The following is a 23,965-nucleotide window of genomic DNA, read 5'->3' as shown; positions in this document are numbered from 1 at the left end:
AAAATGATTGACAGTAAATTTTTACTTATATAGCAAAGACTAATTTGCATTTTATGTTGTTTCAGCAGTCTGACTGTTTTCTTCAAAATCACTGGCTCAGTGGCACCATATGGAGCATGTTGAACTTAAGATACCAAGAATGTGTCCAAGATATATCTCACTCCAGTGTGTTAAAACATTCCACCCTGCAGCTGCCATATTAAGAATAATTCATACCCTAAAGTTTAAAGAAAAACAGAGTAGCTTACTATGCGTACAAAAACACTAGAATTTTTTGTTTCCAAGTAACCGTCACTAGATTCTACTGAGGAATGATTCTCAGTTAATACTCAGCATTGCTATTTTAAAACATTTGGTGTTTGATTGCTAATAAGCCACACTAGAAGGAACTATTCCAAAAGATAAGTAACATGTCTTATGGATTCGATTTAATTTGGCATCCAGAGTAACACAGGGAACCATGGATAAAATCAGTTCCATTTCTAATAGCTTTTAAGATGAATGGGGATGTTTTCTTTTTACACTTGGGAACCCTACATATAAAAGTACAGTCTCTCCCTCTTGTTCATTATCCTCAACAAGCACTTACAGCAAGAAGGTAACCAGTTTATCATCGTCCTACTTCAACTACTTTCTTTACTTTTTCTACTAGCAGACACTAAACTGGAATTTTTCCAAAGGTTGGCAGGTGCTGGTGGTATACTGCATGCTCCCAATGAACCTGAACATATGTTTGGAGCCCAGGGAATAGTCAGCACTCTTTGTTACCCACACATAAATCCTCTGGTCAGTGATTCTCAACCTGTGGGCTGCTTACAGCCCAATCAGCACACAGCTGAAGCCCATGAGACCTCCTCAGGGCCATACAGGTAATATATATATTGTATGGCTGCAGCCAACATAACAAACACAGAGCTGCATATGCAGCCCACAATGGCAAATACATTGAGAACCACTGCTCTTGAGTGCTCTGTGGCTGAACACTACAAGAGGGCAGGTCTAGGGTAGAATTAAGAGGCTGACCACTCAGGTAAGATTTTTAGAAGTAGTTGGATGCCCACATGTAGTTAGCCAGGACCTGCTGACCTAGTCATGTCAGCAGTAAGTGTGTGGTACAAGTTAAACCACTGGGGCCCAGCTCCTCAAAAGCATTTAAGCAACTAACTCCCACTGTTCTTAGTAGGAGTTAGATGCCTAAATACCTTTGAGGATCTGGGCCTAAGGCACCAGCCACTCATTGGTTGCTTTGCACTCCACACAGCTAAAATGCTCACTCCAAACCAATTAAACACCCTATCCTTTCTCCCTGAAAAATACTCAGGAGAATATGGGTGACAGAGAGAACATGCAAGTAGTTTTCAAGTGGTTCTTGGCTTGTTTATTTGAGAGAGGAATCCAATTAGACTGGTCAGATATAGGACAGAGAGAGAAAAAGAAAGAAAAAGCCTTAGTCAAGGTGCTTGCCAGTTCTGGATAGTAGGTGTAGCAATCTTTGGCTATAGCACGACACCCAACCATGCTAGTACATGTTGAGCCAAATAAGGGAAAGAAGAGCAAAACTTTCCCTGGTTCACAGATGCTCTTCACACAGGCTCTACAAGCCAAGGAGGAATTTCCTTGATGTCACCAAAGCATAGATAGTCTAGCAACATAGGTTCATCCGATAAGTCATCATTCACCTTATATAGTGACATAAGGGGTGACCTGGAGAAAGCAACAAACAGGGGATACACCTTTTCTGTACCAGTCAGTGTTATCACTGCCCTGGATTTACTTACCATGGAGTCCTTCCAGAGGACCATTGAGGTCACTGGCCTTAGCTAATCTGCCATCTAGTGCTGCCTGGAAGATTTCCTTAATGCAATGGTGAGAAAGGGGTTATACAGTATATAACCTTCCTACAGAAAGAAAAAGGCAGCTTGAAACCTGCTAAGATTCTCTGAGATAGCCCCTGTTCCTTCTGTGATAATCACAGTTGACTCCAATAATCAAAAGAGGGTCAGACCCTACCAGCAGTAACTGACTTTCTCCCCTGAAAATTAACATACCACTTCCACAACACTCCATTAAGCCCCAAGAAATTAAGACCCTATGTTTGGCTCTGAAGTTAAATGTCCTACATAATAGAGACAAGGTGGATGAGGTAATATCTTTTATTGGAGCAATTTCTACTGGTAGGAGAGAGAAAGTTTCCGACTACACAGAGGTATTACACCTCATCCACCTTGTCTCTCTAATATCCTGGGACCAACACAACTACAATTACACTGCATACTATCTAGTGCCACATAGTGCCAGTCAAGCCTGCACTGATGGGTTAAGTTTAGGTACACTGCTTCTTCTACAACAGGGAATGTATCAATACCAGAATCTCCTTTTGGTCCAAATGAAAAGTACTGCCAGAGAAATTATTTTAAATTTTTTGTTTGTTTACTTGAGAAAGGCTATTGGGCCAGGTGGATGAGATATATATGTATTAATTCACATGCCTCTGTGTGCATCACAAAGGGACTCAAACTCACATGTTGCAGAGATTCAGTCTCATAATAAACAACACTTGTTATTTATATAGCACATTATATTTCCCTAGTGCTGTAAAAAAAATTACCCCGCTCTCCCAACACCCCATATGTTTGTGAAGTATTATTCCCATTCACATGAGGAAATTTGGAGAGAGTGAGGTTAAGTCACTTGCCCAAAGCAGACAGTATTCATGCTCAGGAGACTTTATAGATCCTATCTCTGTATTCAATCCATTACAGCACAGTGTGATCGCAAACATGTATAGCAAGGCAGGAGTGAGATGTGAAGCTTAGCTCCTAGAATAAAGCATACATTTTCTCTGTGAGAAAGATTTTACAGTGTCTCCTCAAGGCTCAGACTGACCACATTCATCGTATGCACATCTTATATGGATTTATTCTTCTGGAAAGGATGTTGTCTGCCAGCTTCTCCTGAATCCATGGAGGCCAGAGAAAGGCTCTGAGACCCGTCCTTGCCTAGGGCAGCCACCTGAAAACGCCAAGGTCAGGACAGGCTGTAAAAGGAGAGCAGATTCTCCCGGCACTGGTGGGTGACACTGAACTCAGGCTTCCCAACCAGCCACAAACAGTGCTTCTGATTCCCCACACTGGTTATCAAGAAGCCAGTATACAAATACACACAGCCCCCTTTACTGCATTTCAGTCTTTGGCTCCCAATAAGCCACTAGGTCCAGTAAAGAGACAAGTTATTTAAACTCTATGCTCTTTACCAAAAAGGTTTCTCCTGACCCCAAAGGGTCAACCACAGTACCAGATCAATATACGTTTGGATCTTACCCAAAATATCACGCTGCCAGCCAATCCTTTAGTAACTAAAACTAAAGGTTTATTATAAAAAGAAAGAAACAAACTATAAGAGAAATGTTAAAGGATTAAAGCAATCAGATACATACAAATTATTTGAAAGTCCATATATATCAGGTTTCTAGAAGAGTTGTGGAGTTTGCAGGCTTGTATAATCCCTCTGGTGTACATCCAGTACCTGGATGGGTCTCAGTCCTTTGTTTCACAGCTTCAGTTCAGTTGTACATGAATTGGTCCAGAGGCAGGCTGAAAGACTGAATGACCAAAAGACAGACTGAGAACAAAATGGATCCCGGGCTTCTCCCTTTTATGTCCTCTGCCTTTTTTTCCATGCTGCTTGTGGAATTTTACAGGAACCAAAATGGAGTCCAGAGTCACATGAGTAAGTCCTGGTGACTCATCAGGTATATCCCTGGCTTCTCCCCCTGAGCCCCTTGTACCTGTGAATTTCTTAATGGGCCATCAAGCCGGCTTTTGTTCTGCAGCCATCCTGTTTGGGGTGTGACCCAGGCACAGCACAATTTGAAATACAGATATAGCAACCATATCCATAACTTCCATTACACATATAACACATGAACATAATCATTATCTTACTTAGCACATTATAGCCTTTGTAACAGTACCTGGCATGGCATATCTCACATGAATTATTATGATTTTGACATACTGATGTCAAACAATATAATATATGCTCCCCCTCCTGCCCCCAAATCCAGCCAGCGTGACAGGCTCATCAATAACAGAAGCCATAAATCCAGCTACTGCAGAGAACACTAATCTCCTGATCTCATGAAGTTTTGACTGCAATCTAGAGAACCTTACTCCGTGCCTGATCCAGCTCCCATTGAAGTTGACAGGAGTCTTTCCTTTGACTTTAATAGGAGTTGGACTGGGGTCTATACTAGAAGCATGCTTGATTTCTTCTCTGTCCCAACTTAATCATGTTCCTTATATTGACTTCATCCTGTAGAGCAGTAAGTGTGGCATTTACTTCCAAAGACACCAGGACAGGGAGAAAGGAATGGGTAGAGGAAGAACTATCAAGGTACCTTCTTTGTGCCACAGCAGCCCCAATATTTTCACATTGAGGCCTTGTGGGAACCAGCAAAATGTTATAAATGAACATGACTTGGGGGGAAAGAACCAAAATATGCTGTCTTCGGGTATACCAACATTACTCTGAGAAATATGGACACTTTCATGGCAATGTTTCTTCCTTGTTGTGGAGCAAGGTATGTGGGAGAAAGAGTAAACAACCACCCTTGAAAGTATGTCCTCCCCTTCCCCTATTCTTATACCAATCCTTCTAGAAGGCCCTGATCATGCACAAAGCTCCAGGCATGCATTTCCCTAAGCCCACACTGAGCTCCCATAAAAGTCAAAAGATAAAAATGGATGGCAAATGCCAATCTACCTTTTCCCCCAGGAAGACAGAATTTTTCTTTGGTAAAGGGGCCTCCTAATTCTCACACAATGCTACTATCTTTCTTTCAGATAGAGGTGAGAGTTTTTTCTCAAGAGTCATTTAGAAGGCTTAATTAACTGCCTTCAAATAAGTGAAATTGAGGATAAAATCCGTGGCACCATAAACAGTTGTCCAATTCTAATTTTTAAAAAATGCAATTGAAAAAGTCATAACATTACATAAATTTTGATGGGAACAACTCTGATTACATAGCTATGAGTTCTCTATTCTTGAAAGAAAAATAATTATAAAAGAAACATAGGAATTGCCCATATTGGAATAGATTAGTGATCTATCTACTCCCGTATCTTCTGTCTGAGAGTTCAGCATCAGATTCTTCAGAAGAAATTGGAAGAAACCCTGTATTGGTCAATTATAGAATAAGTCTGCTCATATAAGATATTTCTGTCGAATTGTCAGCAGATGGTGGCTGGCTTATGCCCTGAAGAATCAGAGTTTATATCCCTTAAATGTGGATGTTCTCATTATCAATCTAAAAGTCCAATCCTCTCCACCCATCCAGCACATACAATCATTTTTATACCAATAAAATTATATAGTCTAAAATGGAAAACTTAAGCTTTTTAATTTGCATGATGAAATTAAACAGCTTTAAAAAATAAAATAAAAATGCATATCAATATATCTTCCATTTCTTCTGCAATTTGTTATTTTTAAAATAGTGAGAGGAAGGAATCCCTGCAGAATTTACTCCTGAATTAAGCACCTTCCTGGTGTAATAACATCCCTCTCTAATCTATTACACATTCCTCTCTCACTCCGGATCCATCTAAATGCCTTTCGAAACAACCAATGTTTCTGATAATTTATGTTGTAGTATTCCACATGGCTCACTTTTAGGTTCCAAATAAATAAGATTGTATCCTCCATGTTAAGAATTTTAGAGGTAAAGGTTAATTAAAAAGAAGTAATTGACATTTATCTCCTGACAAAAATAGCTCCAGAAGAGAAAATAGGAATTGACTAGGTAGCCTCTGAATTAAGATTGTGTTATAAGGAAGAAAAATGATTTATATTATTTTCCATGTGTGAAAAGATTACTTATTTAGGTTTGTCACTTCCACTATGGCCTAAAAAGGATTCCAAAGACACAGCGAATACTGTGATCTTAATTTGAGTTTGATTTAAATGAAACAGAGCAATATCTCAGTTTGACACGCATCCCATTTCCTGTTTAAATGTTTTGCTTAAATATGTCAGGGACTGATAGAGTATAGAATATACATCTTAATGTATCTGAGGAGTTAAGTCTCCCTAAAATGAATGATGGTGTGTGTATTTGTTATGTTTTGGTAGATCATGTCTACACAGAATTCCAAGTCAGTTTAATGACTTATACATAAGTACTGAGGAATCTGCAGGTCATAGTGGATCACAAGCTAAATATGAGTGAAGAGTATAACACTGTTGCAAAAAAAGCAAACATAATTCAGGAATGTATTAGCAGTAATGTTGTAAGCAAGACAAGAAGTAATTCTTCCTCTCTACTCTATGCTTATTAAGCCTCAACTGGAGCATTGCGTTCAGTTCTGGATGCCAAATTTCAGGACAGATGTGGACAAATTGGAAAAAGTCCAGAGAAGAATAACAAAAATGATTAAAGGTCTAGAAAACATGTCCTATGAGGGAAGATTGAAAAAATGAGTTTGTTTAGTCTGGAGAAGAAAAGACTGAGGGGGGGACATGATAACAGTTTTCAAGTACATAAAAGGTTGTTAAAAAGAAGACGGTAAATTGTTCTCCTTAACCTCTGAGGATAGGACAAGAAGCAATGGGCTTAAATTGCAGCAAGGACAGTTTAAGTTGAACATTAGGAAAAAAGTAATAACTGTCAGGGTAGTTAAGCACTAGAATAAATTGCCTAGCGAGGCTGTGGAATCTCTGTCATAGGAGATTTTTAAGAGCAGTTTAGACAAACACCTCTCAGGGATGGTCTAGATAATACTTAGTCCTGCCATGAGTGCCGGAGACTGGACTAAAAGACCTCTCAAGATCCCTTCCCGTCTTATACTTCTATGATTCTATAAGGCCCTATTTAACTTGCGATATTGCGGATTCCGCAATATTAGGCTTCCCCCACAATTTTGACAGTGGGAGCCCCACCATCTATGGGCTGACAACGGGAGCCCTGGGCAGCCAACAGCGGGAGTCCCCGCTCTGAGCCCAGGCGGCCAACAGCAGAAAATCAAAGAAAAGTAATAATGGACTTTATTACTGCAAATAATAAGCTCCATTATTACTTTTCCACAATTTTCCATGTCTTGTCCACAAGTCAGCCTCAATTCTTTGACAATCATTCCACAATTCAAGTAGGGCCTTACTTATACAGAAGTTATATTAAATTAATAGCAAACTGATGCAGCTACAGTATAGCTATTCCCCCACTGCAGTTTTCAGACAATGTTAGTATTTGATCAAACAATACTGTGGAAAAGCCAAAATTTGACCACCAACCCCAAAAATATGCAATTAGGGATGCACATTCATGAAGCTATAGAATTATACCTGACATTCAGATGGCCGATCAGCTGTTTAGATTATTCAGATTTTCCCCATCCCATTTTCCAACAACTGATTTCCTCAAGTTGTGGTGCTATTTTGAGAAAGATTGTCAAAAACACTTTCTCAGCTGTTCATATGATATTTTATGAACCCAGAGAGCTTGCTTATGTTGTGCTGTGCCATGAAGGCTTAGCCTTCCTTTGAATCCCTTTATATGTTTACAAATGCAATTGATAGAATGGGCTAATGGCAATGTACTGTACTGCAACTCTGATGACCAGCATTCAAGTACAGACTTCAGTGCTTGAACCATGGTTTAGCAGAGGTCAATGCATGGTTCTTAAACAATACACTGTCTTACAGGAAGGAAAAGAATTGATGAATCTCTACATTATTAATAAGATCTCTTGGGCAGTCTTTATGAAACAGCCTCAATGCTGTCATTGACAGTTTCTATTTCTTCCTACCAGTATAAGAATGCTAGTTACAGAGCAGATTACATAAATGGAAGAGGGAGAGAGGGGGAAAGGACATCACGGGTGATACAGCCTGCCTAGGTTTGCTCTCGCTCACTGTATAGTTTCAAAAAATGAAACAGTTGTTGCAGAGTTTGGAATCTGGATGTGCAACACTCTTCACTGGGGTAAGAATATTCTATGAGCTAAATGTAGAAATTGAGACAGACTGTATGTGGGTGGTGGATTGTGGGGCAGGGGAGAGAGAATGCTGGGTGTGTGATTTGAGAGAAATGGTACTACATGACGGTGTGGGAATATATGACATATAATACAGAAATTGTCAGTACTATTTCTAAACCATATTGAAGTAACCTTCAAGGTTATTTTCCAAAAAGAAAGGTATATTCCTTACACAAGTTATGAAAACCCGAACAGACTTTGTGATCTGTTTCCAACATATTTCCATACAATTAGAACTATACAGAAGAAAAAAGTACCTATTTCCCTCAAGTAAGGTAGATACTAAAATAACTTTCTATAACATTTAAATTGGAATAGAATGGCTGTACTGAAAACCACATCTATTTGAATTCCTTGGATTTATAAGATTTCCCCGGTAACACGAAGAAATTCTGAAGATTTGCTGTAGGGTACAGTTATAAAACATTGTCCCTCTGGGACTGTCAAAGTGGGAGCATATTTTGGACTCAAGCATAATTCTAGCAGCAGGAGGATGGCAACTGATGGTTAATCCCAGGAGTGGAATTGATAGTGTTCTCTGCGGAACTACTCATTCTAGCCAACAAAAAGGTGCCCTAGTGATGCCAGTACCTGCAGCAGTAGAGGACAGGCAGATACATTAGGAATATTTGGGGTTGTGGAGAGATGGGAAGACTTAATACGACACAAAAACTGTGTTAAAGAATGTTGACGTTGCAATGACAAGTACACAAAAATTAGGAAACACTAGAATTAAGAGCATCCATGCAATCTTAATTTGGCCCTATTGCATGTATGCATTAAAAAACAGTCATTAATTACACGATCACAAACTATTTTTTCATAAAAACTTAAGACTGGCCATCCTAGGTCAGACCAATGGTCCATCTAGCCCTGTATCATGTCTTTCAATAATGGCCAGTGCCACTGGGGAAGTCTTGGGGAGGGACAATGGCAAAAGGATCTGTAACCAGTAGAAAACACTAACTACTAAACAATGTGTAACCAGTAGAGAACACTCCCTACTTATTTCATTAACTCAAGTGACAGAGAGGTCTATGTTGTGGAGCTAAAGGTTCTGACCCTGCAGATGACCCATGGTTCCAGATGGCAGAATTTTTTTTCCATTTAAGAAATTACACATACAAAAAACATTATGTCAAAAGAACATTAAGGTTTAAAAGCTGAGCACTCAGAAGTTAGGAAATGCCAGAATTAAGGTTGTCCATGCAACCTTAATTTGACCCACTTAGGCACACATTTTATTAAATTGTGGTGTATAGGAACTGGGGAATATCTCTTTAAATAGTTTCTGGGCTGTCTATTGCCCTTCTCTATTTTCCATTTTAGAAGCTGCTAGAAGCCTACCAAGGCAGCAGTGGATGGGCCTTGCATGTTGCATGTAGTTAATCAACATGATTATTTGGACCCCATTGTGCATGTGTAGTTGCTTCAGATTACATAAATTGTGTAAAAAGTAAAAGACACAGTATATAGAGTCTTCAATTACATGATCACATACTATTTTTTTCACAGGAGCCCTGCCTCATTCAGTGTACAATGTTCAGGAAATTAATCAGGGTTGTTCCAGGAACAAGGCTGTTTATAGGACTCCTGCCTCAATTGTTGTAGAAGTTGGAAAGTGTGTAGTGAATTAATCTAGAGACTGCTAAAAGAGAAAAGATGGTGTCAAAGTTAAGGAAGTTGAATGTCACTCTTGAGAAATGAATTCTATCCCTGCCTTTGCCACAATGTTTGAATATGACTTTGCACAAGTCACTTAAAGCAGAATTATCACAGGTGCTTATAATTGTACTATTTAGTTTTATTAGTATTCTGACTGATCATAACTCTTTTATGATATAAGTGCCCTGCTTTTTGTCTACATTTTTCTCTCTATTTAGTTTCATTTATTTTGTCTACATTTAGTTTTATTAGTATTCTGACTGATCACAGCTCTTTTATGATGTAAGTGCCCTGCTTTGGGTTTACTGAAACTGCATGTACTTTACCTTTAAAAGGCCTTAAAGCAAAACTTTAAAATAACAAATTAAAAAACAAAAGCTAAATTCTGCATATCTTATACCCTTGGCTAACAGAGTTTGGGCCAAATCAGATTCAGTGTGGAGGCAGCATCTATCTAGACGATAGACAAGGGGAAAGAGAACCAGAAATCCATGATTCTCTTTGTTCCTGATTCTGCTACTTACTTGCTGCATTACCTTGGGCAAAATAACTTAACTTCTCAGTCTGTGCATTTGTAAATCAGGGCCAATAATTATACCGCTACCCCACTTTTGTAATCTGGGGTTTAATGTTTGTAAAGTGTTTTGAGATGCTCTGAAAACTAAGTGCTACACAGTGCAAAGAATTGTCATCATTATTGAGATAAAATGGAATCTGCCTTCTCTTCTAGACTCTCACAAGTATATAAAACCTGGACAGTTTAATGAAGACTCTGCCTCCTCCTCCTCTTTCAGAGAGACTACTGGAAAATGTCATTAGCTTTAAGAAGTAAAGCTTGTTGTAAAGTGTAGTTCCCTTTTTTATATGCTCATTCATTTTCCACATGGGGGGAAAACATTTTGAGGTAAGATTCCCAAATTATTTAAATAGCTAATGATTAGTTAAAAGAAGCCCTAAAATATCAACTTGGCTCTCAATTTTTCTTTCATTCATAATGTACTAGGTAAACTATACTAAAATAATGACTTGCTTGTTACTCCTGAATTTGTACTGCAGCAACTGAGACAATGTAGATAAACAGGAAGATTAACTGAAACAGAATTAATCCCATTGAAAGATGATGCTGAATAAGGTATGATTAACTCCACTGTGATTGAAATCATTTTAAATAACAGGGCTTTTATCAATGATGGCTGAAAGGTTGGGAAATTATTTAAAAGCATTTCATCTTAAGACAACCACTGCAGTTCTCTCTCTCTCTCTCTGTCTCTCTCTGTCTCTCTCTCTCTCTCTCTCACACACACACACACACACACACACACACACACACACACACACACACACACACACAGGGTGTGGGGTGGGAGGAGGAGAGAGAGAGAGAAGGAGATTCAGTGTCTGCAGCTGAAATAGCCATGGGCTTTTTCGGAATCTTTCCCACATCACATCTTTACAACATGCCATTGACATTATAAACCTCCCTTGTGCTACAGAACACCTCATTTTTCTGTGGAGCACAATTTATTAAATGCTCAGACACTGAGGAAGAAGTTAATTCTGTGAATTTAGCAGTAATATTATGATGCTATAGCTCTCTTATAATTGAAGATTCAATACCTTCACCAGAAAATAAGTGTCAAAATTCTACAAAGAAACAGAAGAGCTTTTAAAAACCCAATATTTATTTTTCCTCCATTGAAAGTTATCTTCTTTAAATGTCCGTCCATTCCCTCCTTGCCCGCCCCCCTCCCCCAGTTATAGATTTGATAAAAAATTAAAATCTAGCCTTTAGAACACAGGCTGCTATTTGCTTACAGGATCAGAGGAATAAACATCAGCATCTATGGACCTTAAATGTCTGTTCCTGTTAGAGTGAAAGAGAAGATGAGATATCTTCTTACAAAGGTTTTTGTTGTATGTGTTTAATAAGAATACAGAACAAAGAGTCAGGAGAACTGGGTATTAGTCTTAGCTCTGCCAAAGACTTACAGTGAATTTGGACAAGCCTGAATTTTTCTCTGATTCATTCCCTACCCCATCCATAAAGCAGGGATAATAATACTTAACTTGACCCAAAGAGTAGGTGTTGGTAAAGCATTTTGAGATCCTTTGATTACGGGAGGCATTAGTGAACTGCAAAGTATTGGCCTGATGTAATTGTAAATTAAAAACTGAAATTAAGATTGTTAGTATTGCTGAACAAATCCTTCAAGATGAATCAGAATTTATCAAGTGAATTTAGAGACAGACAGATTACCAACAATCAATGAGTGGAAATAATCCCTCAACATATATAGGAGCAGTCCTCCTAAGACCAATAAAGAAAAAAATTATTTTTCTTTCTCTCCATACACTATATTAAGTGTCAGACCAAAATGAGATTTCACTGAGGAACTCAGCTTTATTCCAAATACAGTTCTAATAGTTGGCTTCAACTAAATAATTTGAAATACTGATGTGAGTCCAACTAGTCAGGAAGAGGAAATGCTTCCACCTGTGATGTTTATGGCATGACCAACCACCCTCTATTTGCCTCTCCTCTCTTATTGACCCAACATGATTTAGAAGAGAAGAGACTGATGAGGCTCTGTTCCCTTCTCATTTTTTATTGTAGCTCCAACTACATTTTCCTTCCTCCATATGGCCAGTTTATGTCAGAGACTCCCACCAGCAACTCCTCACACTCAGCAACCACTCCCCAGTATCACACATTCATCAAGCAAAGGAACAAACACAGGAAGACCAGAATATATCTTTAAAATGCACCTACTAGGTCTTAGTCTTGTCATAGTTACCCTGGTGTAAATCCAGAGTAACTGCACTGAAGATAACAATTATTCTGGATTTACAGTGGTGTAATCAAAATCAGAACATGGCTGACTTACTTTAGGAATGTCATTTGTTTCATTCCTCATTTGCAATTTGTGGGCCAAAATTACAGCAGCTAATTCAGAAACTGGACTGCAGTTTGACCTAAATATTCAATGCATTTTACACAGAAATGTGTTCAAAATGAAAATGGTTAACATAATACTACATCACAAGTTATAGAAATATATGGCAGGATCTATTTATACTGCAAAACTTAAAGAATTTGTATCCATTTTTGCAGTTAAAACAAGCACAAAGACACAAACCAGCAAATCAGCTTCAGTGTGCAAAAGCAAGTTCAAAGTCAGGACAACTGCAACCATTATAAAAGCACTGACGTTAAATCTTTTCCTTGTCATTGAAAGAGGAGTAACAAGAGAAGGTACGATGTAAACATGTATTAAACAAGATGGACAGGATCAAAATAAATAGAATCATTGAGTAATACACTTTTCAGTATGCTGTCTGTACAAACTGTGTCCAAATAGTATCTTTTTATGAGGATTTTTATGTTGTTATTTGATACTTTATAAGATTTGTAAGCATTTTAAATTAAGGACACACAATATGCCATTTTGGTACAAATGTTAAATACAGTGATGACAAGGCCTGTTTGTTTTATTGTTTTTTTTATGCAGATGTACCCATCTTTCTAAAGCTCAGGATACATGACTCCAGAACCATTATTAAAGCTATTGTTATTGCTTTTCAAAATGTACAAGTCTTTCATACGTCCTCCTTTCGTAACAGCACTTTTGTTGTTGCACCCACATCACTTTCCCAATCTGGTTGCAACAGTACTCTGTAATTTCAGAACTTCAATTTAAAATCCTGTAATTAATTTGTTCACAGACCACACCTTTAGAAGTAACAACATCACACACTGCAGAAAACAAGGTTCTTATTTCCAAGGGAGCTTGTTAAATTTATTTTCTATATTATTGTATTGCTTTAAAAACTGTGGTTTTGCCCTCATGACTGGGAGCTACACATTGTACACACCCTCCTTGTAACTTGGACTAATTTGTGAACTAGGAGCCATATTTGTTTGCCTGTATAGTTTTATTACTAGAAAACTGACAGGGCACTCAAAACTTTATTCTAAATCAAAAGAAAATAAATAAATGTTCTACTTTTCCCATGGAAAAATCCTACAGGAATAGACATAGGACTCCAGAAACCTGGCAAGTTTCACTATGCCGACTTCCCAACAAATGGTCCTCTCCACCCTCCTTTCACCCAAAACAGGCCTATCCGAGTTGTGGAACACTCACCATGAGAAGCAGGAAAAATGGGGCTTCCAAGGAAATGAAAGAACAAGCATGCAGTTCTGGCACTGCTTATCCCCTTGTGTGTTACTATGCTTGCATAGCAACTATCGTGCAAGAAGAAATCACCTGCCCATTAGGTGAGTTTACATTGGATGTAATTTTTAAGGCCTTAATCTCTTTTACAACCCAAACCACTCCTGTTGAGATTGAAAGTCAGCTTGAGTTGTAGAAGTATGTATTCTGAGGTGAGTTTTTACAGATGAATTAGGCAGCAACTCCTAACAAAGCAGTTATCAGAAGATAATTGACCTTATTTGAGAGTTAAGCATCCTGAGGCAAAGTAGAATAGTGCTTAATCCTGGCAGGTTAATTATCCAGTGATTATGGTAGTTTTGGAAGGTATTATTGCTAAGAACCATTTGCAAAATGACACTATTAAAAAAAACTTATTTTAATAAAAATTAAGAGCAATGACAATAATCAGATTCTCTAGTCATGTATTGCCAGATAATGACTTCAGAATGGCCTTAATTGGTTAGTAGCACTGGCTTTATTTTTATATTGAATGTTTTGTATTAAATTTATTATGTGAAGTCTAGTTAATAAGTGTCAAATATACAAGCCAAAATGTTTTGGATAGGTATGAAAGAGATTTCAAAAGAAAAATTATCAACATATCAATGGCCATTGAGCTACTGTTGTAGCTGATAACTACAAGAGGTTATTATAGCTGTGTTCAGCACCACCACTGCAGTTAAGGATATGCTGGCATCCTAAATTAGAGCATTCTAAATTAGAGCATTTATTTTGTGAGGTTTATAACTTGCCCATTTTAATTATCATCTAGCTGAATCTTGGAATAACCAATCTCCATTCAGATGTAAATTTTTAAGTACAAGATGTAATTTCAAATCACTTTGCCAATTGTTTTTAGTTTAGGAATGGCATCAGTTTGGGTATTCTGCTGCTCTTTGATGCTTTTTGCATTACTCTAAAAAATAAACAGCTCAGTGTTTAACAGTAAAATTGTGTTGGTCTATAATGTGAAGTGAAGATAAATATACAGAAGAGTAAAATCATGTGAGAGGCTACTCTCTGTTCTAGTAAAGTAACAATTATACCATCTATAATGCATTTTCTAGCTTACGTGCTTAACTTATGTATGTCCTTTTACTGTTTATGATAAATTAGCAAAACTCAATGAAAACAAAATATAAAGACAGAAGGAAAGATCAAAATAGATGAGGTATACATTGGCTCAGCCTCCTGAAGTGATTCACTTCACATCAAGACATACACAGACTGACAACTAAACGTTATTATACATTACTCAAAATCAGGGAAATGAACCCAGAGAAGAAACAAGAAAAGGAGCATTCAAAAGGTTAAACCTGTGTGAGAGAAAACTTTTCTTGTTAAAAGGGTTTTTTGCATGCCAAGCCAAGACACATGGAACAGAAACACTGGTAGCCACAGGATACAGCCCAAGTTAATAATTAGGAAGAACATGGAAAGAGAAAGGGTTTCAAATCACAGAGTAACAGGAGAATATACCACAGTGAAAGGCATTCTGAAGAAAGAAAAATCTAAAGTGGCAATGAGCAGGTTACATAGCAAGAAGCAAAGATGAAAGATGGCCTTTGCTTACAATGAACTGGAAATCCCAGTACAGCAGGGCTGCAAATAACATAGATCAAGAGGTCTGGTACTCTTTGAAGTGTGTAAACAGTATGGTCACATTTAATGATGATAGCTTACATTTAAAATAGTGTCTTTTACCCCAAAAGAAAACAAACTGCTTCAAAAACTATATACAATAAATGCAGAGAGCATTTTACACTCCACTATGCATTGCAGCATTATACAATATGTTATGACAAGAAGTAAGTAATACCATATCCTATTGAAACAGCAGGGGGAATTAAAGTAGGCACAATGCAGTTTCCAGTGAGGCTGTTGCATCTAGTCTTGTGAAGTGTTATTGTATGTCTAATGGCAAGTGGTCACAACCTATGTTTTATATCTCATCTGAAAAATGGTACCTTACACACCACAGTGATTCATTATGTTAGAACAGGTTAGGGGGGCAGTACCTACACAAAAGGAGGAGGAACACAACACTGTTTTTCTTGGAGGTCTCCCATTCAAGAATCGACCTGGCCTGACTCTGCTCAACTTGTGAGATCTGACAAGATCAGCATTGAGATGGTATGGCTCCTGAAAAGCAATACTCAGTAGCACATCAGTGAGGTCTTTGCAGTGCAAATGATAGAATGAGGTGGGCATAGTGACAAAGTTAGAAATTTTTTTTTACCCACCTGTAGTGTAACTGTTGTCCTTCGAGATGTGGGCACAGTTCTGTATTCCACTCAGATGTGCATGTGCTCAGTGCACTGAAGCCAGAGAACATGGCCTAGCAGTACCAATATGGTCAGCACCCATGCTCTCTGGCCCGTAGCCCCTCTCCTGGCTATTTAAGAGCAGTGCTGCCGACTCTCTTCAGTTCCTTCACACCCAATGCCAAGAGTAGAGACTCTGAGCTGAGGAGATGGAGGGTGGGTCGTGGAATACTCATCTGCACCCATATCTTGAAGAACAACAGTTACAGTACAGGTAGGTAACTGTTTTATCTTCTTTGAGTGGTTGCAGACATGTATGCCACACAGGTGATTCACAAGCAGTAGTCATCGGAGGTGGGATTCAGAGTCTATTTAGCAAAAACAACGAGAGTTCTGTGGCACTTTAAAGACTAAAAAATTTAATTTTAGCAGGCATAAGCTTTCGTGAGGCTCAGCTTACTTCGTCAGATGCAGAGGTAGAAATGAGAAACATAGGATCATCATATGCATATACAAGTGCATAGAGAACAATGGGGGAAGTGGATGAAAGCCAGGTACTTGAGGTCTAATGACAGTCATTGAGTAGGAGGTGAGAATGGGTGAGCAAAGCAATTTACCTCTTGTAATGAGAAAGTCATTCCAAATCTCTGTTTAAACCCAGTTTGAATGTGTCAAGTTTGCAGATCATTTCTAACTCAGCAGTTTCTCTTTGAAGTCTGTTTTTGGAGGTTTTTTTTGGAAAGTCTATTTAAACAGCCACTGCAAAATAGCCTTCCCAAAGTTTGCACTAGGCTGGTAACAGATAATGCTTGGTAAACCTATGTATAGAAGACGAGATAGCAGTCCTGCAAATGCCCTTAAATCAAAACATCACTGAGAAATGCTATTGATGTTGCTTGAGCTCTAGTTGAATGAGCCCACAATCTTTGTGGAGGCATGGTCTGAGCTACTTCTACTTGTAATGAAGGAAGTTATCCACCTGGAAATAGTCTGCACAGAAACCGCCTGATCCTTCATTCAATCGGCATAGGAGACAAAATGAGGAGGTGCTGAACAGAAAGGCTTTGCCTTCTCCAGGTAAAACACCAAGTACCGTTTCATATTGAATGTATGAAGTGTCTCTGGTCATCATTGAGTGTGGTTTAGGAAAGAACACTAGTAGGTATATTACTTGGTTAAGGTGGAAATAGGGAACTACTTTCGACAAAAATGTAGGATGTGGTCATAGGGCAACTTTGTCTTTGAAAAACTGTGTATATGAGAACTTCCACAGGGGTAGCCATGTTAGTCTGTATACAGCAAAAACAATGAGAAATTAAATGTGTTACCCTTTAAAGTGCTACAGGACTCTCGTTGTTTTTGTGTATATGAGGGCTCTGCCATTAAAGCCCATAGCTCAGTTACTCTCCTTGCAGATGCTATAGCAACAAGGAAAGTTGTCTTTTGGCACAGGAGGGATAAAGAGCAGGTCACCAGGGGCTCAAATGGAGGCCTCACAACAGCAGTTAGCACAGTATTAAGGTCCCTCAAGGGAACTGGCTCTTCCACTGCTGGAACAAAATGAATGACTCCTCTCAGAAATCTCACTACCATGGAACTTGAGAAAATGACTTCCCTCGGATGGGCGGATGGAATGCTGAGATCACTGCAAAGTGGACCCTCAATGAGCTGAGACACAAACCAAATCATTGAAGATGTAGCAGATACTCCAAAATGTCCTGAATATAAACTAGCTTTCATTGAATGCCCAGGGCCAGTGACCAAATCAAAAACCACTTCCACTTGGCCAAATAGGTAATTCTAGTGGATGGTTTTCTACTATTGAGAGGTATTTGTCTAACATCTTCTGAACAGAATTCCTCTTCCTCATCTAGCCATGCAGCATCCATGCAATAAGATGCAAACTGCTTAGTGTTGGATGCAAAACTCTACCATGGTGCTGAGTCAGGAGACTGAGACAAAAAGGAAGAGATGGGAGGTTGAACTGATAGACTTAGTAGGTCAGAGAACCAACATTGTCTCAGCCAAATTGTTGCAATAAGAATTAGTCTGGTATGATTCAGTTTTAGTTTGAGAATATGCTGAAGAATCAGTCAGACCGGGAGAAAGGTATAAATCACTACTGATTCCCAATTCAGGTGGAAGGTATCTGTTACGGATCCTGGACTAAGACCCACTTGAGAGCAAAACTGATGGCACTTCTTGTCTCTTGTTGCAAACAGGTCAATAGCTGGGGATGCCCCGTTCTGTGAAGATGGACCTGAAGATAGCCCACTGAAACTTCAGAGACCACTCATGATTCTGGGAGAAAATCCTGCTGAAGTGATCTACCAAGTGATTGTGTACCCCAGGTAAATGAGAGTGCTCCAGAAAGTGCTGCTTCACAGGCAAGTCATTCAACACCTGCATTCTCTTATAGATGCAACACCTTTGTTTAAAGTGCCCCTCTCCGAGGCACAACAAACAGTATGTGTGTCGGAGAGTGTCACTGTTGGGGACAGTCATCCCACACAAAGGATAACATTTAAACCCTGGTGAAGGCATCATCCAGGATAGATTCTATAAATTAACCTCAGAGTACTGCTAACAATACTAGTTATTAACTATATACCATAAAATCCCAAACAGACTAAGATAGAGCAGCATGAGGTAAAATACCATACAAAACATTCTGACTCTAGCCGCAAGCAGTAAGAAGGAACTGAGGGAGTTGCGGCAGAGCTGCCCTTAAATAGTCAGTAGAAGAGCTAAGGGCCAGAAGGCATGGGAACCTGTGTACCCTGTGGGTACTGATAGGCCAAGTTCTCTGGCTTTGGTGTGCTGAACACACACACCTGAGTGGAATACATGTCTGCAACCATTCAAAGAAGAGCTGTCAATTTTAAATACTTCTCCCATCCAACTACCCATGGTTAGTAGAATCTTACTATTTTACTGCACAATAAGTTATTTTCTAATCTTTAAAAAAGTATTCAGGGCTGGTCTATGCTGGTTTTTGCACTGGTGTATCTGCACCAATGTATGCCCCAAGTGCAGACATGCTGCATCAGTGTAAAAAGTCACTTGCACAGTGCCGTTTACTCTGATCAGAAACTTTGATAAGCTGCAATAATGCATGTAACTTTTTACACCAACGTAGCTATGCTGGTGAAAAAATTTCAAGTGTAGACAAGTCCTCATGCAGTTTGTTTATTTATGTGACTTTCTTTAGCAGTTCACCACTTTTATTCATAAGAAGCAAACATATAAATACCTATGAGGGAATCCTGTGAATTAAGAAACTGCAAAGTGATATCAAAACAATGAATAAAATGTTATCCCTCATTGAGGTCAATGGCTATTTCACCATTGAGTCCAGTAGGCACAGGATTTCACCCAATCTGTTTATCCCACTACTGCACAGAAAAGCATAACAAAAGTGAATTTCCTTAGATGGATTGCCAGTCTATTTTCCATAGAGATCAATGAGAAATTTATAAACTGTGCTTCCCTAGTGTCCTCCTCCTCCTGTTCAAAGAAGGTATCTACTTTATTGCAGAAAGTGCCATCAAGACTAAGACTATCAAGATGAAAGCTTTTAACAGGTCAACACATTACCAGTCCATTGAACTGCTGCACTAGTTTAGATTTTTTTCTTTAACGTAGACTGTAAATTATATATTATAGTGTCATGTTGTTACACAAAGTTCCTTAATATATATGTTAATGGAGAAAGCAAATCAGAGGAGATTATTCTCGACATAAACATCTGTGTAAATACAAATATTTTTAGTAGGACTCACCGTCTCATTTCCAAAAAGGATGTCAACATAAGGCATAACTTTCATCAGAGGCTCTTTATAGAACTGGCTAATAAATGGTGCAGAAAGATTCAAACTGAAGATCTTGTTGTCTGCAGAAGAATGACTGGCCACTTTTAATATTGCTTCTGGTGAAACTGTAAGGAAAAATCCCTGCAAACAAGCAAACATACATATATTACTAATCTCAAATTAGGAATCATATTAAATATGTTGTTTGCAGGCCAGAGAAAAAAATGAAACACACATCGAATGTGAAACTGTGTGTAAATGCTACCCTTTGATTTAACTAAATCAGTGGCTCCCAACCTGTGGCCCAGAGACCAATAGTGGCCTGTGGGGGCTTTCAAAGTGGCCAGCAGCTCCCCTCCTGCTGGCTGCAGAAGGAAGCCGCTGCCTAAGGACCCAGGCGGACCATGTTTCCACAAGGCTAAAAGACTGGTGCAGGCTCCTTGCTGCAGCCAAAGGGGTGGGAGATCAGCACTCCCCTCGCCCTGGCTGTAGCAAGGAGCACAGCAAAGCTCTCCACCTACGTCCATAGGTGCTGGAGTCCCTGCTGGAGCCAGAAAGAGGAGAGCACTGATCTCCCATCCCCCTGGCTGCAGAAGGGAGCCTCTACCTAGGGACCCAAGTGGAGCGTGCGGGGCTACAGGATGCATGCCGTTTCCCTGCTGCACCCAGGGGGAAGGGAGATCAGCAAGGAGGCAGCCTCCTCACTGAACTCCTGCTGGCAGAGACTGGTGGCCCTTCAGGGTTGTAAAAATGATATCCGTGGCCCCTGAACCAAAAAGGTTGGGAACTGTTGAATTAGATTAATCCATTATGCCTGATCTCTTAATAATGCAGCATAATATGTAAACAATGAAAAAGGATGTAATCCTTCATAACTGTTAATATTTATATCTGTGAAGCCGTGACATCAGTATTCAAAATTCATAGTTATGTGTCATTGCCAATCATGCTACTTTTCCAAATCTTCTTGAGCTCATAAAAGTTGTTTGCTGCTTTTGATATTCATTGCCTGACATCTAGCATGGTGTCACTATCACCGTGTATCTCACTCCCTAGATAGGTAAAATGACTTACTTCTTCTAGTACGTCGACGTCAAAATGTGAATGTAAATGAAAAGATGTGATTGCTTCTATTTTCAGCTCAACGTTCTGAATCTTTGTCACTAAAATGTAACCTACAATGTTGCACTGCACATACACCAACCATCATTTCAAAACCAATTGCAACTTAGTAGAACCAATAATTAAAAGCAGGCAAAATGATCGAGTCTTCATAAAGGAGCAATCACTTGCCAAATCTAGTTATGCAAGTAAATAAAATTGGTTTTATTCCTACAAGTGAAAAAATCTGTGACCTCAAATCTGCCATATGAACTGGCAGACTTTGTCCCCACTCAAAATTACCGATCTCAGTCTGTATACCCAATATGTTGTCATGATTGATATATTGCCCATCTTTTATACATTGTCAAATAAAAAAGGGACATTTTCTTTACTGGTGATACGTTGACTTTACCATGGTAAAATGTGACATTTTTCAGTTCCATAAAGTTTAATATTACAGTGGGATACCAAGTTAAACATACTCTAAGATGCTTCACTTATTAAAAATAGTACCTTTGTATCTGCTCAATCAGTTATAGTAGTTTTGTATTTCTGTAACCTAAAAGAGTTCACTAAATATTCTCAAATTTGATTAAATATGCTGGATCACTGGCAGCAATCACATGTGATGCAAAGTAACAAGCAACTTGCATGTAGGGTTTTGTAACTGAAGCGCCATCTCAGTCTTACCTATAGCATCACTACTGCAACACTCTAAAAAGCATAATGATGAAACAGTTCTATTTTCCAGTTCTCATCACCTTATTATTCTGTCTTCACATCAGAATACATCCGTATTTTTATTCAGAATAATTCAGCTAAAGATCATCTTAGAAGTTCTATTCCTAGAAAACTTTAGACTAACAAGTTTACAAATTAAAAATAATTTTGAAAACATTGTCTAAATATTTCCCTTTGTTCCACACTTCCCAGTTTAGCAAATACACGATCACTTCCAAAATCTGGGTTTGATCTTCAAAAGAGCTGAGCACCCCATTATGCATCTCCTAGAGTTGCTCAGCACCTTTCAGGAACAGACTATCCAAGTATCCAAGCTACCTCCTTTCTATTTTTGTATCCTAAAGAAGTAAAATGAACAGTTTATATAACATCTTGTCTCCATAGCAATCTCTTCTGTCTTTTAGTGTTTCATTTAATGAGCTGAGTTAGAATTTTTTTTTAAATTTGTTCCAAGCACAAAATAAAAACCTTTCATGCTAGCATGTTGCCAGCTGTGGATAAACCACACAGTGGTCTGCATAAATAGTAACCTGGTCAAATAATTAGGCTTCTTACCAATTTCAGGCTGAAAACTTGATCTGAATTAAAATACATCTGATTGTAATTTAAGGTGCAGAACAGTATCCCTTGAGATCTAAGTCAGGCTTAGGTCCAACTTTTTCCCCTCCTCTTTTGAAATGCAACATAAGGGTATTTGAGATGCACGAAGTATAACTTGCATTTCAGTCCCTGCAGAAGTAAAGGCCATGAACTCACTAAAGCTACAAGTTTGACTTTTGCTTTTCTTTAAAATAAAGTCCTCAATTTAATTTAATTCCACTCTTCAAAAGGTTTCTTTCCCTCATATTTTTCTTAAAATGAATATTTGGTATTAAAACATTTAGGGATTGCAGCTGTACTATAGAGAAGACAATTCTTTTTAAAACTCTGTCAACCATAATTTTTCTTTGTAGAAATAATTTTTTGCTGTTTGTTCCAGGCAACAGAGCAAAGGTGCTGAAAAAGAAAGTAGGGGAAAATATGACTGGTCTTGAACCAGAGATCTGGGTTTAAGAAAGCCAACCAGAGTTTGCATTCCAAGTACTGAAGTGGTCGTTAACTGGGGCTCCAATTACAGCCATCACTGGCCAGTCATCAGCGTACTTGCACCAATGCAACCCGCTTGTAAACACACTAAAAAGCTATAAGCTGTGATTTGCACCACTATAGCTTACTATAGCTTCAAGCAGGAGTAAGTTCCACCAGTTCAAATAACAAGGAAAACTGTGTATATTAGAGGTTTTCACCAGTGTTGCTACAAGAATGTCTGGCCACAATAGCTGTGAACAGGACAAATCACCACTGTAGACAAAGCCTTTGAAATCCCATTTGCAAATTTCTCTCTAATATTTAAGACAAGTGGCTTGCAGCATTTTCAAATTGGGATGCTACAACCAACATCTAGTAATAATTTAAGGTCAACAAAAGTATATTTGTCGGTCCAAGGAGTGAACATTTAATATTAAAAATATAATATTAGTTTCTTGAAAAGCAGAGACATAACAGGACAAATTAACATCAAATTACCCCTCTGATTCCCATATCCTAGAGCAGTGGTTCTCAACCAGGGAGATGCATACCCTGGGGGTACGCAGGTTTTTCAGGGGGTACATCAACTCATTTTTGCCTAGTTTTATGACAGGCTACATAAAAAATACTAGCAAAGTCAGGACAAACTGAAATTTCATACAGACAATGACTTGTTTATACTGCTCTATATACTGAAATGTAAGTACAATATTTATATTCCAATTGATTTATTTTATAATTATATGGTAAAAATGAGAAAGTAAGCAATTTTTCAGAAATAGTGTGCTGTAACACTTTTGTATTTGTATTGATTGATTTGTATTTTGTATTGATTTTATAGGCAAATAGTTTTTAAGTGAGGTAAAACTTGGGAATAGGCAAGACAAATCAGACTCCTGAAAGGGGTACAGTAGTCTGGAAAGGTTGAGAGCCACTGCCTAGAGCATTGCCAATTTCCTAAGTGGCTTGAAGTTATATTTCATAGTTACACATTAACCAATGTTAAAAAACACAGTTATTGCCCTAAACCTCTCTTGTTATTGTACAGTTTAATCCAA

At 38.5% G+C, this 23,965-nt stretch overlaps 1 protein-coding gene across 4 annotated transcripts in view; it reads right to left on the bottom strand.

Annotated features, from left to right (window-relative positions):
* ADK (adenosine kinase) overlaps window positions 1-23,965 on the bottom strand; it is a 488,773-nt gene that overhangs the window by 113,936 nt on the left and 350,872 nt on the right. For all 4 annotated transcript variants that reach the window (XM_067539239.1, XM_067539260.1, XM_067539250.1 and 1 more), the window contains exon 7: window positions 19,965-20,135. In XM_067539239.1, the coding sequence (XP_067395340.1) occupies window positions 19,965-20,135 (171 nt within the window). The remainder of the gene's footprint in view (window positions 1-19,964; window positions 20,136-23,965) is intronic.

Source organism: Emydura macquarii, unplaced genomic scaffold (genome assembly GCF_026122565.2).
Source record: "Emydura macquarii macquarii isolate MOO-44397 ecotype Brisbane River unplaced genomic scaffold, CSIRO-AGI_Emac_v2 contig_67, whole genome shotgun sequence".
NCBI classification, from domain to species: domain Eukaryota; kingdom Metazoa; phylum Chordata; order Testudines; family Chelidae; genus Emydura; species Emydura macquarii.
Note: the sequence above shows the minus strand (reverse complement) of the source record. Positions and strands in the feature narration are given on the sequence as shown.